Here is a 17180-nt window from a genome sequence, read left to right as displayed (position 1 = left end):
TTATGGGACAGACTGTTTTGCCTAATTATGTGTCATTTTTCAAAATTCAGCATGGATTATCAATTAGGAGGCATCATCACCAAATGTCATTTTATTTTCTTTATTGCATAAAGGTAGTAGATGGATCTTTTTGAGCTGAAAGGATGTCTTTCCAAGGCTAACACAGGTAAAGAACTATCCTGAATTCAGAGGAAAACTTGTTACTCTCTCCTATAGCTTTTACAATGAGACATTGTAAAGAAACCTGAGTTCCACAGAGGAATCAAACACAATTAACTCAGTCACTAAAAGACCAGTCTGGTCTATACAATGTTCCTGTGAGGAGGCTTTTTGCAATACTTAGGAACAGGGGGAGATTGGCTCAGCTTGACCTCCCTCCTGTCCCCTCCATCAGAGGGCAGTTCACAGTCTCACCTTGGTGAGAGACCTCAGAATCTTCTCCGCAGTCTCGCTTTATCTCCAGTTCACCTTTGCACGTTCTCCTTCGATGACTAGTTACTGAACAGAGCGTGTGACACAGACGTATTGCAGCTACTCCTGGGCAGGAGCTTCCATGAGAAGATTCAGGAAACCTTTCTTCTGAAATAACAGTGCTTCCAAAACCCCATTGTCCAATGATTTCCCAGGTCTGTCATGAAATTCCTAAATAAAAATCTGGCCTTTATTGCTATAGAGAGCAATTGTTCCCCCTCGCTCATCTACAAGCTGGTAAATGTGATAAAAAAAGCTCTTCATTTCTGAAGCTGGAGAAATAAAGTTTGATTAAATGTCCCTTGTCCCTCAGCTTCTAGAGGCGAGATTCTTTGCTCATATTAGTATAGGATTTTTCCTTGGGATTGTAATCAGGGAACTGGCGTTTGTTTTCTTTGGTTTTACTCTTGAAGATGTCATCTGATCCAGTTTTATTTGCAATAACTTTAGGCAGATTTTTTTCAAAGTCCACCTGAAAAAAAAAAAGGAAAAAAAAAAAGTAGTTTGAAGCTTGTATTCACTGGGTTTTTCCTTTGTTTGAAGGGTATCTTTTTGCATTTGACGTTTTTTCTTATAGATCTGAGCAGTTACTTCACTACATAAAATGCCTGTCCTACCCACCAACAGGCACTCTTTAGTGTGTGTCCCCTCCATAAGCAACTGCTGGTTTTCTAATTCCCCCATGGAAAGTCTTTGGCAAAAGCAACACAAACAACTTTTCACAACTCTTTCCCTCATATAAAAGTCTTAAAACGTGCCCTTGGTGCATTCCCAGCCACTTAGATTTTGTTTTTCATTTGCATAGTTATCTGCATATTTTAGTGGATTGATTTTTTTTTTTGTCTGTCCACACTTGCCTCACTGGTTTCACACTGCCGCTACTTAATTAATGTTGTTATTCTACATTTTAAGTAAATACAAGGCAATAAGTGCATATGTGATCTTTTTTGTCTAACTGGTTTTATTGAGATTTTTTTTTTCCCCAGCAAAGTTCTACCTGAAGTCTGTGTGAAGCACCTAAAAGCCAGGTGAAACAGCTGAAGCAAATCTAGAGCCCCAGCTGCTCTCCGAATTAAACCATCAACCTTAATGTTAAGCTTAATGCAAGCTGGGTGGAGGGACAGCTTCTGCCTTATCACCGACTACTGTGAGTCTTACAGCTGAAAGAATCCTTTCAAGTTTTCAACCTACCTGTAGAGTACTCTAAAGGACCTGAAAACGTACGTTTTATGTCCCTTCTCTAAACCTAGCAGGTTCTGCTGAGATGGAGCAATGTTGTTTCTCTGCAAACTGTTACAACTGCAAGAAAACGAGGTGCTTGTTCTTTATGTCTTGTTAACGAGCTATGAAGCCCTGAGACACCTGGGGTAAAGCTTGGTCCTGTGCTGGTGGAGGAGGAGGAGGAGGTGGTGGGCAGGAACGGCACAGGTGTTGGTGGTTGTAGCTCTGCCTGATGGACTGGAAGTGCCGCCCTAGAAGGGGAAAGTGGTCCTAGAGGGTCTGAAGATGAGGACAGCAGCAGCAGGAGAGCTCCAGGGACATGTGAGTGCTAAAGTCTTTTTGTCTGTACTGGGTGGGAGGAGGCTCTAGCTTATGATCTCATCTGTGAGGGATAAAGTACAGGTTTGTCCCCATTTGGCTGCTGGAGCGGGGAGGACAGAGCGGGAGGGAGGTCAGCCTCGTTTCATGGGCTGCTGGCCATCCTGAGGGCTGCTGTTCTCCAGAGACCCCCAAGTCCCCGCGTGCTGCACAAACAGGGAAAATCATTAACCTATTCCTGACCACCGCTGTGTAGGGTTTGGCTGGTCTCATTTCCAACCTGTGTTGCTCATGCAGCATCCCTTGTGTAACTGTAAGAAGCAATTGCGGACAGCTAGCCCACTCGCCATGTGGCACGTGTCCTGTACTCACCTCCTGGCTGCCGTGCCGCACGCCGCACCATAGGGAAGCTTTCAGCCTTTCCGACCAAAAGCAAAACAGGTTGCACACTGGCTTAATTAACACTGGTGGGATATCTTCTCCTTTAGTGGGTCCTGAAAGGAGAAAATAATGATTCGTAAGTCTGCAGGCAGCCAGGTGTGAGCCCCAGGAGCTTCAGGTGGTGAGGTTGGGGGAGCGGGATCGGAGCCCGCTGCCCTCTGCTAGTCTGGGTCTCATCATCTGCTTGCTGGACTTTTTAAAAGTTTTTTTAACAGTTGAGTCAGGTTTTTGTGCAAAAGCATTTAAAAAAAATAAATATATATATATAAACACCAACCTGTTACAAAGCTAATCAGCAGCCCTGTGGTGGCACAGCCCAGGCAGCCGATGGCACTGAAGTACAGGTAGGACAGGGAGTACCAGGTATCAGCCAGCAAAGGCCTGTGGGAAGGTGACAAAAGCAGCTAGCAGTGACTAGTGGGGCGGTTTAAGTTGCTTCTTGACTATACCAGCAAAATGCAGCTCCCGCTGCAGCTGGTGTATGAGCTGCTCTCACTGTGTGGCAGTTGCCAGCTGTGCCAAAACGCGGGCTCGAGCGGCACGGGCAGGGAGGATACCTGTCTGGAGCTGCGGTGGGAGCCGCCGCCGTCGTCAGCACCCCGGTGCTGTTAGCCAGCGTGCAGTTGAGAGTCGACAGTTGCAGAGGAATGGACTTTGTTGGGGGTGCAGGGTAAATGAAAGAGCCGGTACCAGCCCAAAAAGCTAAGGTGATCCCAGCCACGAGGCCTCCGACAGCGCCCTGGGCAGGGGGAGAAAGGCACTGCTCGAGCTGGTGCGTGGGGAGCACTGCCCTGGGAATGGGGGGGGCGGGGGGTGTGGGGGGCAGGAGCAGGTGATGGCTGGTTACAGGCTCTCTTGCTGGAAATCAGTTCTGTTCTCCCTTGACCAAGGTGTAAAGCATGGTGATTTATTGTCCTCTAGCAATAAGAGTTGGAGGAAAACTGTGATGATCAAAACCTCAATGCAGAGTTGAGTTTTTCTTCTGGGTGAGCTTGATGGGACTGCTCGTGGGGCAATATGAGATGAGCTCATCTCATGTTTTGCTGGAGTTAGTAAAGGCAGAGCAATTGAAATCATCCTGTGTGTCCCAAGGCAAAGATAGGCTGGGGTGAGTGTTTACTATTTTTTTCTTTTTAATTGAAGAGAAGAAACTCAGAAATAAAAATCTTTTTTAAAAAAACTCTCATGTGGATCTAATCACCAATTATTCCACAGTCGGGTAGAGTTAAATTCAAGTGGGTTTAATTCAGACAGTGAAAAGGGACCTATAAACAGATCTTGGACTCCTCATGCTCTAAATCTGAAAAGCAGCTCTGAGACTAAACACAAAAAACCCAAACAATTTTCAAGGTTGAGTTTTAACCAAACAAGTCCAAAAGATTTTTCTTTTTGATCAGGATATTTATTTTTTTTTTACCTTCCAGTTAGCACAAGGAAACACAATTCCCAGGGTAAATAATCCCAGCATGGGTCCGCCACACATCCCATGGATGGAGAGGGAAGCCTGTGGATACGGGGAGAGAAAGTAGCTTAGCACAGCAGCTGGAGGGAGCACGGCAGCTCTGGGTTTGCTTTGTAATTTTCAGGAAATGGTGGGGAAGAAGGGACCAGCAGTGATTTCAGTGTGTAATTAAAGAGACGATCACACTCAGTATTTTTCCCAACAGCGAGTAAATGGTGAAGGATTTGGGGGATTTATGATTTTTTTGCCATCCCCCATAATTATGCCCCTCAGGAGAGTGTCCATAGAAGTTATTTGCATAATCTAGTAGTCCTCAGGGCTTCAGCATTAGTTGTTCAGTGCATTGTGTTTCTGTTGATTTGTGTTCAGTTCATCATATTTTGGAGGCAATAGATACCTGCACAACTCCTCCCAGCAGCGATGCCGCTGCAGCCATCGAAGTACACAGGACACCGTATAATATACCTGGAAAAGGTCAGGCAGCGAGGTTGGTGGTGCTGGTTAATGGTGTGGACAATTTGTAATTCATCTGGTGTCTGAAGTGACCAGGCAGCATGGATGAATTAGCGCTCTGATGTTTTAACACTTGACCATCAAACACCCAGACGTGTCTTGCATGAAGTCTCGTTGGGATTTTGGTTGGTTGGGTTTTCTTATGAAGCAGAATTTAGCAGTGAAATTAATTTGGAAGTTATGCCTCGTGCAGAAATGTTTTTGTTGCCTTGAAGTAACACTTAAAATAATCTAAGGAATGAATTAGGCAACGATAAACAACATGGCTTTCTTCCTTTGACATCAGTATTAACTTTGTGGTAGACAAAATTCTGTATGTAGCAGTCTTGAGTAAAGCCAACCCAAACTTATCTTATGGGCTAGCAGAGCATAGTGTCAGAGGTAAAAATTGTCTGTCTTTCTGGGTCCCGAGTGCAAAAACTAAGTAGTAAGTGGAACAGCAGTAACAGAGCAGGCTGAGACAGTTGCAGAGATGGAGGAAGTATTGGCTTGGCTCTTCTGTGATCTTTACGAACATTAACAAATGGTTATGATGTTGTTACAGAACTTGTAAAGGGTTATGATATTACTGCAATATTTGTAAAAAGTATCTTGGAATTTCAAACCACTTTGGACAATTGATGTGTTAACGACCTAGTTTTCATTTGCCTTTTTTACATTTCTACTTTTCTCTGAAAAGCTGAACAACATTCTTATGCAATACTCTGTTTTAATAGAAATGTCTTATTGTACTACTATAAAAAATAATTTAATAATTCCACTGTAGAGTAATGCGTTAATAACTACACTGATATTCTCTCTGTATCGTAAAGAAGATCCCAGAGTGTCCTCCAATATTTTCAGTAGATTAAACTTTTCCAAGGATTTTGAGTGGTGGCCTAGGTTTGTTTCTGTACCGTATAGTACCCACGCTTAATTTTACTGAAACATTAGGCTGACATTCATCCTGAGAGCTTACAAAGGGTTACGTTTCTGTGGAGATTTCCAAAGCTCGAGTGTGTTTCTGAAGGTGTCTCCAGACAGTGCCCTTCACTACTCACAGAACTGCTCTTGGAGACAGTTGGGAATCTGAGACTCTCAAGGCTCAGAGTATATACAATCCTGCCCTTTTTTTTTCTATAGTGATAGTAACTGGGGGGATGAGCATCTTTGCCATTAAAGAAATGGATACCATCTGGGGTACTTACATAAGCCTTTGCTAATCCATGTACTCATCTTCTCAGAGAGGTTTGGGAAACCTTTCTTGACCAAGTCTTCAAAGGTAACAGTTGCTAAAGCATTGATACTGGCAGCTACCGTGCTGTAGAAAGGAGAAGAATATTTCAGATTATATTGCCTTCTATGTACTTAACAAAGTTGTATTTATAAAGAAATGCTTCCTCTTTTTCAGCGATAATGCTCTTCAAGAACTGTACATCTTATAGTATTTTTCACATGTGCTGCTGATGCTGGAGAGGTTTCTGTCCCTTCTGCGATTGTGGGGGGGTCTGCTTCATGCTGGCACAGAACAAGATAGAAACTCATCCTAACTGACCCTTGGGCTTAGCAGTCTGCAAAGACACTAAGAATATACATGTGTTCTAGAATAAAAATTTTACTCCTTTGCAAATTAAAGGATGTGCAGTGACCGCTACTGATACCCTGTTCCTCCACAAGATGCCTGTTGTTTTCTCTCATAACTGAAAAATATGGAATAGTCTGACCCTCTTAGCTGGGTGAGTGAACCTGTGTCTGGTGAATACATTCTCTGCACATCTGTAGTGACAGCATGGCAGTGTCAGTGCCTACAGCACAGCGTTCGGTCCCCCTTACTCTGTTCTCCTGCCAGGAGCAGTTGGTGCCTTTTATGTGGGGGCTTTCTTGGTGTTGTTTTTTTTCTTCTCCCCAGTTTTCATGGAATAGAATCATAGAATAATTTGGGTTGGAAGGGACCATTTAAAGGTTAGCACTGTCTTGCTTTTTCTGCAGATACAAGTCTTTAGAAACAGCTTGTTTCAGACTGGTGTTATGCAAATGCCATAGAATTAGTGTGAACTTGATTCTTCTCTCTCTCTCTCTCTCTCTCTCTCTCTCTCTAATGTCCTGTGCAGTGCTGGCGCTTGGCCTGGAAAGGGTAGAAACTACAGTAGCAGGCAGCACCTCCCAAAGTTCAAAAGAAGTTCTAAAACTCCTCTATGCAGACATTTCTTTTCCTAGTCTAACTCCGCTTCATGTATGGACAGATGTGCTGGGAAACTCCCTGTCCCTCGCTGGAGTGTTCTGGCAGTCAGGTTGTGTAAAGGGCATTTCACCGTGCACAGCTCCAAAGGGATTGTGGGAGGCTGAGCTCAGTTTTCCTACCCTTTTGTCTGTACTGAAATGTTAGTCAAAAATGTACTTGGGATAAAGATACTGGAGAAGTGTAGCTAGACTTTGACATTCATGTAATGCAACTGCTGCTTCCTAGAACGTTCTCCGAAAAACAAGCTGGGCTTTTCTGAGGTTTCATGTTTTGACCTCAGTCTGGGTCCTCAAGAAATCAGTTGTCTGCAGCTAAAACATCACTCCAGATTAACAGACCTTAGCGTTCCACTGAATGCACAGGCAACGAACAGTCCTGGGACTCCTGGCATCGAAGAAAAGATGTCCATAACAAAATACGGCATGAGCTGGGTGGAAGGAGCACAAGAGCAACACGAGCAATTAGTTCAGATTTTCCTGGATAATGGAAGAGAAGTAGCTACTTCTGAGCACGCTGTTAAATTGTGTGTTCGTTCCAACTAACAAAAGGTGCCAGATTTCGAGCAAAGGCAATGTCATTTGGCAAAAATCTGGTTAGTGCTGTCAGAGTGCCAGAATATATATATATATATATATAATTTTCTAGCCCTGATTCGGCAACTGCCTTGGTGCCTGAGTGCTGACAGGACATATAGAATTACAATAGATTTTAAACTGTCTCAATATGTGCTGTGTCTGAGCCCAAAGCAGCTCCCCGTGATGGTAAGGGGTATCTGTACCTGATCAGGTGCTGAAATGAAATCAGCAGTCCAAGGGTCACAACTCTTGTAATGAGTGTACATCACCAAACCACAAAATACTGCACACACCAGGACTGTCCAAAGCCCCAATAAATTCAGGTAAAGTGCCCTGGAACAAAGGAGAGAAACTGTTGAATACAAGAAAAATATAGAAAAGCTGTTTGAAGTTAGTTATTTCTAAATTTTAAGGGAGAGACCTGAATCAAAGCTAGCTATATAATTGAAAGCTGGCTATGTAATTTCTTAAAGGCATAACCAGGATAAGAAATTGTACATAGTGCTGATTTAAAAAAAAAAAAATACATAAAAATGGACAAATACAGCCGCTTTATGGTATAGGGCAAGGGTAAAGGTTCTGAGTAACTGTACAGCTGGGAGAAAGCAGTAAATTGTATGTGGAACGGGCTGCACTGAGCGCTGGGTCTGTCCCTCTGTCCCCTTCAGAGCAGTTTTGCCTGTGGGGAGCTGTTCTGGCTGCTCCCCCTTTAAGCCCAGCAAAGTGTTGGTTTGGTGGATTCTGTCGGGGCTGCGGCATCACCGTGCAAAGTAAGCCCTTGGGTATTTTTCAGTAGTCCACGAGATGGCTGTGGCTGACGGTATCTTTGGGGAGGCCATGTGGCTGCGGTTGGGTAATCCTGTCGTTCCTGAGAGCTGCCAGGTTTTATTTAGCCTACCTTACATTAGAGCATCGCTTTATGTGAGGTGTCTTGCAAGGGGCAGTTCAGAGCTGTGCTACTGGGACCTGAAGGTCTTTCAGAACTTTTTACTGTTGGCGTTTTCACTATTGTGACCTCCAAACGCTTTTCAGAGACTGAGTTTTCTACAGGATAAATTCATATAAACTGTTACGATCTTAAGAAAAACGAGTGTGATTTCAGCTAGCAAAAAAGCTAACTGTTTGAAGAAGGAAAACATTGCCACCTTTATGCTCTAGCCAAGTAGGCAAGCACTTGGTGCTAGGCGTATGAAAAAAATCTGGTTCCTTAGTAAAACGTGTCTAGCTGTGCACATACTGATGCTGAACTGGAAGAATGTAGCAGGCTGGACACCTATATGTCTATATTGTAAAGTTTCACTTGGTTATTTAATGTTGATTCTAATTATTCTTAAGCTGTATAATTTAAGAACTTATTAACTTAATTTTATTTAGATAACGCCTTGTACTATAGTGCCCCATTAAATCAATAATCACTTTTCCAATGAAGCTGTAGATAGCACAGCTTCTGCGTGGGCATCTCTTCCATACTCTTGCTTCCGAGGATTACATTGGCAGCCTGACCCCAAATTAATCAGCTGCAAGAGGTAGCTAGCTACCTGTTCTTCCTGCATTTACTTACAGCATTTAGAGCCAGAGGGTGTAAGACAATCAGAGCACAACTAGCTTACTACTACCCAACAGGATTCCGATACTTATTTAACATAAATAACAAACTTAGTATAATTCCATGTCAATACATTTGATTGTTGGGATAGATTAGTGACAGGCAACTTACAGTTTAGCATGCTTTTCCGATTTGCAAGAAATGCATCTCTGTATTGTGGACTGATTAACTCCATAGAGCCCTAGCCATGTAAATGTTCCCCCAATAACAATCGTCCAAAAGGTATGTCGTCTCAAAGGGTCGACATCAAAACTAGAAGAGAGAAAGAAGCAGTTCAGTTCACTTATTTAAGCACACATTTATTTAGCAAGAGGTAGGTGATTTTTCAGAACTATCTGGTATGTCCTACCCTCTGAATCAGAAATACTGTATCAGTAATACTGTTTTCCAGCACAAACATCTAATGTGTTCAGGTTTGGAAACTGGGGGTGGGGTGAGGGTGGTGTTAAACTTTTATATTGGAACACATTACTATCAAGTCAAGGATAAACATATATCATGCATGCGCAGTCAGAGGATCAATTAATTGGGATAAATCACACCTATAAGGCTGCTTATGCTCAGATTTCAGATTTGTGTCATACTGCAGCAACAGACCTGTGGAACCTCCAAGCCATCCTGCCTGGGACCTTGTCCTTTGCGAGGAGCAAAGCCAGTTGCTAAACTCTTAAAATCTTCCCAACTCTGTTACATCATCACGATGTGTGATTTCCCTTACAAGAAATTGCTTCAGCTGCAGTGTTATCTTTTTAACAATGAAACTTCATTACTCAGTAATTCTAACCAGTACAAGCACCTCTTTCTGTCTCACATCTGTTTTCTGCAATTCTCCTAACCTTGATAGGTACAGCAGATAACATTTGACCTTGCTGCTAGATTCTGTCAGTGAATTGCCTTGATCAATGAACTTTTCAGTCAGCGCCACAAACAGCCAAAGGAAGGTCAGTTTTCTGTCCCAGCGCATCGCTGCTAGCTGCTGTGGTGAGTGTACTTAAAATGAAGTGCCAGTTTTATGAGTGGAAAATTAAAGAGGCAATTGGAAGGAATAATTGGGGTGTGTTTGTACCTACAGAAAGAAAAATGGGCAAGTTCCCTTCCAGTTCAGCGGGGCTTTGGTTTCTTCAAAGAGGGTAACAGAAAGAGGGGTTGGCCTCTTGAAGGTCAACTGCATTCCCAAGGACCAAAGAAACAGGGAATGGCTTCTGTGAGTCACCGCAGCTGTTCACTGGTAGTAGAATAACAAGCCTGAGGGGTTTTTGTCTTAGTAAGGGTGGGGTTTATAAACATTAAGTATGCAAAAGGAGAAAGTTTGCACCGTTTGTTTCTTACTCAAATATGCTCAGCCGTGATCCTTCATAAGCATCTTCCCAGACCTTGGTCGATCCTCCGTTCAGAGTAGTTCCTCGAATCAAAACCGCCACGAAGCCAGCCACCATGACAATCATTTGAAATGCGTCTGTCCAGACGACAGCTTTTAATCCTCCCTAAAACAAACAGACTGTATGCTCTCATCTTCTTCCTGCTGTTCAAGTACAGCGAAAGGTAGAAAGACCCCTTATTTCAGGAGCTGGTGAGCTGGATGCATAGCATCTAGGAATTCGGGGCAATGCTTAAACTTTGGATTCTCCCATGAAAACTCTATTTTTAGAGGTGAGAAAATGATGTGGCCTCCGTTGTTTGTCCGCAGTCATATAAAAATACTTGACATCCAGTTAAATGCTTTTTTTTCCTGCCTCCTTTGTATGTATTGGAAAAATATATCCTGGTGTGGAAAAGCTTAGGGAACACAAGCTGTTGGTACTTGCCATAGCACTCTGCTTCTTGGAGCCCAGTGACCCATGATTTGCCTAACACAGAAAAATAGCTGTGGCCAGTCTGCAGTCCAGCTTTCTCCCATAGCTACTCTCATATTTGATCAAATCTGTACTAGAGCAACACAAGTGTTTACAGCAAGGGTGGACCAAAACACTGAGAAAATTCATTAGTGGTAATGAAAACAGAAATGAGGTGGTGTCCTAAGCCCCAGGGCTCTGCCCCTTCCACTGCCCTGTTTTATCTTTTTTTGTAATCCAGAGTCTCCTGTTGCTTCCACTCAGAAGCAAAGCTCTCTATGACTTGTTGATCATCCTTCCTAGGTTTTATCACCCTCTTCTTGATCTGGGGTGACATCCGAGGCACATTTCTCATTACAGTGTTTTTCAGTTTATAACTTGTAAAAGATAAGAGTCATGTTCTCAAAAGATTTAGTACGGCAGGGGAAGGTTATTGCCTCCTTATCAGGACTCTGCCTCAAGCTGTCTGTGCTAAACCTGGGGGCATCCAGCAGAGGATTTGAAAGGAAATATTTTTCTCCTCCAAATCGGCTTGCTTATACCACAGAATCTAAAAGAAATTTGTCTCTGTGTTCTCTTACTTTAAACTTCGGTCACTTGGACTGTATTTAGAAGCCGCCCTTCTGTGATAGCCTGTGGATGGTGGAATGAGCAATCTGTGTTCCAGCTGTTCGGTTGTGCCTGTTACGTACCAGAGTGCAATAGAAAGTGCAGACAATTCCTGTTGCAGCTACAGAGCCCCAGAGATCAAATCCAGTCACTGCGAAACCAAAGAAAACCAAATGGTTAGTGACATGATGGTAGGCCATATGGATGGTAACAGAAAGCTATGATCCTTCAGCCTTAGAAGGATGGGAGTAATTTTTTTTCTGTGTGTCTATTAGGAGCTTTGCTGGATTGTTCAGGTTTCCTAACATTACTGGATACTGGTTTGCATTGTTTTTTTCTTGCAAATTGGATTTAACTAACTTTTAAGTGCACAAAAGTAATGCCTAAGAAGAATTGCACAAAGCGTAAACAGCATTCCTAAGGGACGCAGCTTTATAAGCAATGCTTTCCTTTGGTTCTTAGTCGAGTATTTTCTCTAGCGAGATCAAGTTCTTCAGAGATTTCCAAAGAATTTTGAGGGGAAAAAAACACACGAAACAAACCAACACCAAACTATGTTCCATTCCCTGCATCTAGGAGCAGTTTAATGCTGGTATGTAGTGCATTAAAATGATTTTTCATGTTCATCTTGCTTCATAAATGTACTTTGCTCAGGATGTACAAATTTTAAGTGGGCTCATATTGTAGTGTTTCCCGCCAGGCATAGTTTGTGAGAGAAAATCTATTTTTAAAGGTTCTCTTATTAGCAAAATTAGTATGGCCTGATAATGAACGTGAACTGTCACATAAAATGTGGTTGAGCTCCAGAGGAAGGAGGCTCGACGCTGGGTAAGAGGTGGAGCTGGAGAAACTGCAGGCAACTTAGATGTTAAAAAATGAAAAGAGCCTCCCAGTCTCTTCCCAATCGATTTTTGGTGAAATCAGGAGTTGGGTCACGGTGATTCCAGTGACATTACTAATCCTATCCATCATGATGGGTGCCGCCTGCCTGGTTCATGAAGGTTAATCGCAGCAGGGCACGGATGGAGAGCAGCACGGCGTTCAGCTCCAGCTCCAGGGAGCGAGGTTCTGCCCATGGGAACCTGATGGTGGGAGGCAGGGAAGGGGGCAAGCAAAGTACAGGGTATGGTCTTGGGTCGTCAGCTTGTCCTGTGAACTTTGTCAGGATGTTGAGAAATTGCTCGTTGCTCACCTCTTCAAGTGGTTACTGAGTGCAAAGGAGAGCAGGACAGCAAATATGGGGCTCCTGCTGACATACTGATGTGGGAGAGAGATCGGGGGAGTCGGCAATGCAGAGCTACAAGGTGCAGGCAAAAACTTCTTACAGAACTTCCGAAGAAATTTTTTTTTGTTAGATTTCTTTATCTATTTTTCCTCACTTAATTTATTCTGATTGTCTTGTGGTGTGGTTATTTGAGGTAGCCATATAGCGTGGTATGGGAACTCACCTTGGTTGAGTGCCAGTGATGGAGCATAAACCACTATTCCTGTGTAAAGGATCTGAAGGAGAAAAAGTTGATAAAAAACCATTTATGTGACTACTCTAGCGATAAGGCTTCTATTTAGGGCGGTGCTCAGCGTGAAATACCAGCTCTAGGGATTTATTTAGATCAGATTGTATTGTGTGTGGCTTTCTGTTTCAGCCTTTACAAAACAAAAGCCTTTGTTTTAATTCCGTTCTGATAGAAGAGCCATTATCTGTCTTCCTATTACTTATTTTACCCCTTGCTAAGATGATGCCACATGCAGCAGCTTTCAAACAGGATAGCTTTATCCCCATTGACGTAGGCAGGTGACTGGTGAACTAAAAGCACCTGGTACAGCTCATCTGGCTTCTCAAGAATGACAGAACCCACTCGTGGAAAGAGGCTTCAGGGGAACGTAGTGAGACCAAGAGTTTGAGAACTGTGAGAGTTCAGCACAACATCCAGTTGTCAAAGACAACACAAATGGCATTTTTGGTCCTAAAGAGGATAAGTTAGGAAAGCAACCCTTCTTTCTTTTTAACTTTCTCAGTCCAAGTGAAAAAAATTAAAAAGCGTACTCATTAAAACATCTCGTTATAAAAAATGTGCAGTCTAAGACTAGTCTGTCAAAATAAATGTTGAGTGAAATTAGCAAAAAGCCGATGTCCTCTTACCGTTTGCAGGATGTAGATCAATGTTGCAGCAAAACGGACCATCTTGTTAAATCTTAACTCCAAATACTAGGGAAAAGAGGAATCTCACTGAATTGCATGTGTAGCATTTGTGACATAGCTATTAACCTTCTGTTCACTCTGAGTAACAGCTTGTTGTGCAAGTAAAATTACTGACATCTGGCTCTGCTACTGTGAGTAATGAGCAGGACAGCATAGTTGTTATTACACGTAGCAATAATTACATTTAAGAAGTCTTCTCATCAGTATCATGTACCTGAAGTTGTATGTTGGGTTTCTGTGGTTAGTATCTGCTCTTGATTGGGAATAAATGACAAAGCCCAAGGGCTACAAAGAAAAGCAATTTCAAACTTCAAATGAAAATATCATCCAACTATGTTAAAGGGGAGCCCTGGGGTCATCTCTAGGAGGAATAGGACTCCTGTAGTGACAGATGTGGTAGGGCAGGTGGAGAAGCAGCAACCTAGTTCTGCAGTGCTGGAGCTAAGCTGGCTTTCTCCCTTCCCTCTGTCACAGTCTAAAGCCAAATCTGTGCGTCATTGGTATGGAGAGGCAAGTGGAGTCTTTGGGGACTTCCAGGTGGATGTAGAGAGGTGTTCCCCAGTACTGCACAGCTGCAGAAGTGAATAGATCTCTAGCCCCAAGAGCCCAGATTTTAAGCCAGAGTCACCACCTGGAGTCTCTCTGTAGAGTTGACCAAAAAAAGAAATTAAATCATTATCACTACAAAAATGAAGTGGGCATTGCTAACCCCATGGCAGCCTCTCACGCCGCCTTGGGTGGGCTGGGGTCTCCCCTTGGGCCGTAGCCCCTGTGCTGGCCACCAGACGCCAGGCAGAGGCTGTACCAGTCCCCTCTTTTACAAGTCTCTGGGCACGGTACTTCCAAAGCAGCTTCTTTCTTATTAATTTTGTTCATGTTCATCTTTCTTGTGCCTCTTGCATAATAAGCCCTACGGTCTGCCATACGAGTCAATAGCTGATTTCTGTGACTTGTTTCTAAAAATGACTCCTGAAGCCAGCAGAGCCACCTTGGAGGGACTCTGGCTACGATGACACCTTCAGTAGTTCAGATGAGAAAAGAAATTCATTCTCTGATCTTGCATTAAAACCAGCCAAAAAAATGCAGTTACCTGGGGCAATGGGAATGGATGGTCAGTTTTTCTCTTTTCTAATCTGTAACCGGAGTATTACGAAATACCCAGGCAGAGCTGTTTGCCCAAAGCCCTCCCTTGGGTTCGGGCTTGAAGAACGTGAGCAGCCTTACTCACTCGTGAACTAACCTGGCTTTCTTCATCCCATTCTTGCTTAGTTGAAACTGCCCACAAACGGGAGCAACCAAATTTGTGACAGCTGATTAAAGTGACTAAAAAGCTATTCCCAAATGCTCTGTAGCCACCCCGTGGGCGTGCAGATGATAAGGGCTGTGCGCTGTGCTGCTAGCAGTAACATCACGAGGACTACTGATTTTTATTTTTTAACTACTGATCTGTCATATGAAGCAAATATTGTGTTCTAGGAGGAATGCCAGGCAAAATGCATAGCCAATTTAGAGGTTGTTTATTTAATTTGTTAGAGAATCCCTGAATTAATTACCCAGCCCTGACTATTTTATTATTTTTCTGAAAGAGACCCACCATCTTCCTCTTTATCCCTTCTTCCCACCTCAGTGTTTTAGATATCTAATAGTCCACTTTCAAAGTAAATTAGGCTGAACTGCCAGATGTAGACAGAGTTTTAACTGGATACTATTGATTATTATTCTTAAAGTCTGTCTTTAATACCTGCTCTCTCAACCAGAGTGAAATAGTTACTTATAAGATCAGAAGCATTTAGGTATACTTCAGTTATTTTCCAGCTGTAATTTAATTTGGTGCTTATGTTAAACCCTTATGCTGTCTTTGTTATATATGTATAACAGGAGCTCTGACCCTCAGTTTGTGCTCTCAGCTTTTGCAACATAAATAACTAGTTAGAATAATGCAACCTGTTTCTAAAACTAATAAACGTATCAATACATTCGCTCTGTGAAATGCTGCAGAAAGTCTTCTGTCAGATTTTTCTCTAAAAGTATCTATAGGCATGATACTGACTTTTATGTTAGAATAGTGCCTTTTATTTTATTCATGGATTTTACTTACCTCATAAGTGCTTGTAATGCCAGATCTGTAAAATACAGGTAGAAAAAGTTCCGCAGTGAAAATGATGACCAGCGCATATGAAAGGAAGAAGAGCACAAAGGATGCCCCATAGCGATAAACTTCGGAGGGTGTCCCCAGAACGGTCACTGCTGACATGAAGCTTGATGTGAGCGAGAAGGCTATAGGTCCACACGTCATCTGTTTGCCGCCCACCAAGAATTCCTTTGAGGTTTTCTTTTTCCTCTCTTTAACTGCAAAAAAGATTCCGATGCTAGCACATACTAAAAATAGCGCTGCAAAAACAATGTAGTCCCACACCACAAATTTTTTGACCTCTGGAGCTATGAAGTTGGACATAGTCCGGGTTGGACAGTCCTCGGGTGGAGGATTCTGCTGCTCTGTAGCTGTTGCTCCAAACAGGTAACTCAGTTGGCAACAACGTTGAAGCTGTAGCTCATCAATGGCAAGTGATAAAGACTATTCAGTTAGGAGACTTTTTCTTTTTTTAACCAGTTCGCTTCTAAGGAGATAAAAAATAAAAGTAGCTAAGTATGAGTTAGGAGGGTGCTGGATGGATGTAGACCCTGGTGCTACTGATACTTGTGCAAGGCAGGCTTAGCTGTGAAATCTGTAGTATGCTCCCTTTTTATCTGTGAGGTTTTAATTTAAGGTTAACCATTAGCCTGACACATTGACTTGATCTGACTTTTTTTTTTTTTCTAACCTCTCAGCATTTTTAAATAATAAAATGAGAGCAATAAAGAAATTAAGGAAAGCAAAATGAAGGAAAGCTCAGCGTACAGACCCATGTCCCCACTGGTGAGGTTTTTTTCAGAGGAGCAATTCCCTCATATGGTTAAAAACTGAAATTGAACATCAATGATAGGGTTCAGGATTGTCCTTTGACATTCTAAGTGTGGTCCTTGGTAGACAGTCTAGAAGTTAACAGACAGTATGGATAATGGACAGTATGGATAATGCTCTGTAAATTCTCACACAACTGCTTCACAGTAATTTGTTTATCTAAGTGTACCCGCACCGCTAGTTAAAATTTCTTTTTTGTACAGAACAAATGTCTTAGGGTGTGTCCAGTCTCAAAAAAGCAGTGACTCTACTTGCCAGGCATTTCTCTGCTTTTGGGGGGGTGGTTGCCCCCCCCCCCCCCCCCCCCTTTTTGCAACTCCTTACAGCTGTAAGAACATGGATATTTTCTGCAGGTTTTAATTCATGCCTACCGAGTCTGATTAATAAATGTCTCCGGCAGCGGTAAAAGCCATGCGGTTAGAGCAGCGAGGTTCTAGGGTCAACCACCAACCTCAGCTGGCAGAGAGCTAATCTGATGGGGGATGAATGCAGCATGTGGGGCTAAGCAGGCAAACCACGTGCCTGCTGCTCCCCACAAAGCACGGCTGATGGCCAGCTTGCCCGGGCATTGTCACGTCAAATGAATTCACAAAAAGCTGCAAAGGACCAAACGTGAGGGTATTTGCTCTTAAACTTGAGCCCCTGAGCTGCATCATGTAGGACTGCATCAGTCTGGCTCATGTTGGTGGAGAGAGTGAGGAACTGGTTGTGAGGCCTGGGGTAAAAATTAAAAATAAAAGTTAAAAAAA

General features: G+C 42.9%; 1 protein-coding gene across 1 annotated transcript; it reads right to left on the bottom strand.

Moving 5' to 3' along the window:
• Positions 1-787: 787 nt before the first annotated feature.
• SLC5A12 (solute carrier family 5 member 12) lies at positions 788-15924 on the bottom strand. Its single transcript, XM_037402830.1, has 15 exons — positions 15568-15924; positions 13410-13475; positions 12718-12769; positions 11353-11420; positions 10158-10312; positions 8940-9080; positions 7426-7555; positions 6986-7074; positions 5614-5726; positions 4311-4378; positions 3869-3955; positions 3009-3190; positions 2729-2832; positions 2383-2504; positions 788-943 (listed from the first exon to the last, which is right to left on the bottom strand). Exons 1-15 carry the CDS (start codon positions 15922-15924, stop codon positions 788-790), a joined length of 1890 nt encoding a protein of 629 aa, XP_037258727.1.
• Positions 15925-17180: the final 1256 nt, after the last annotated feature.

The sequence above is a fragment of the Falco rusticolus genome, chromosome 10 (assembly GCF_015220075.1).
Source record: "Falco rusticolus isolate bFalRus1 chromosome 10, bFalRus1.pri, whole genome shotgun sequence".
Taxonomy (NCBI): Eukaryota; Metazoa; Chordata; class Aves; order Falconiformes; family Falconidae; genus Falco; species Falco rusticolus.
Note: the sequence above shows the minus strand (reverse complement) of the source record. Positions and strands in the feature narration are given on the sequence as shown.

Bases quoted from the DNA above. Each gene is read 5' to 3' on its own strand.
- SLC5A12 (XM_037402830.1), bottom strand. From the start codon at position 15,924: ATGTCCAACTTCATAGCTCCAGAGGTCAAAAAATTTGTGGTGTGGGAC. The intron at 7,556-8,939 runs GTAAGTTGCCTG...CCTTTGTTCCAG, and splicing joins TCGGAAAAGCATGCTAAACT to GGCACTTTACCTGAATTTAT. The intron at 3,956-4,310 runs GTATCTATTGCC...CCGTATCCACAG, and splicing joins TGCTGGGAGGAGTTGTGCAG to GCTTCCCTCTCCATCCATGG.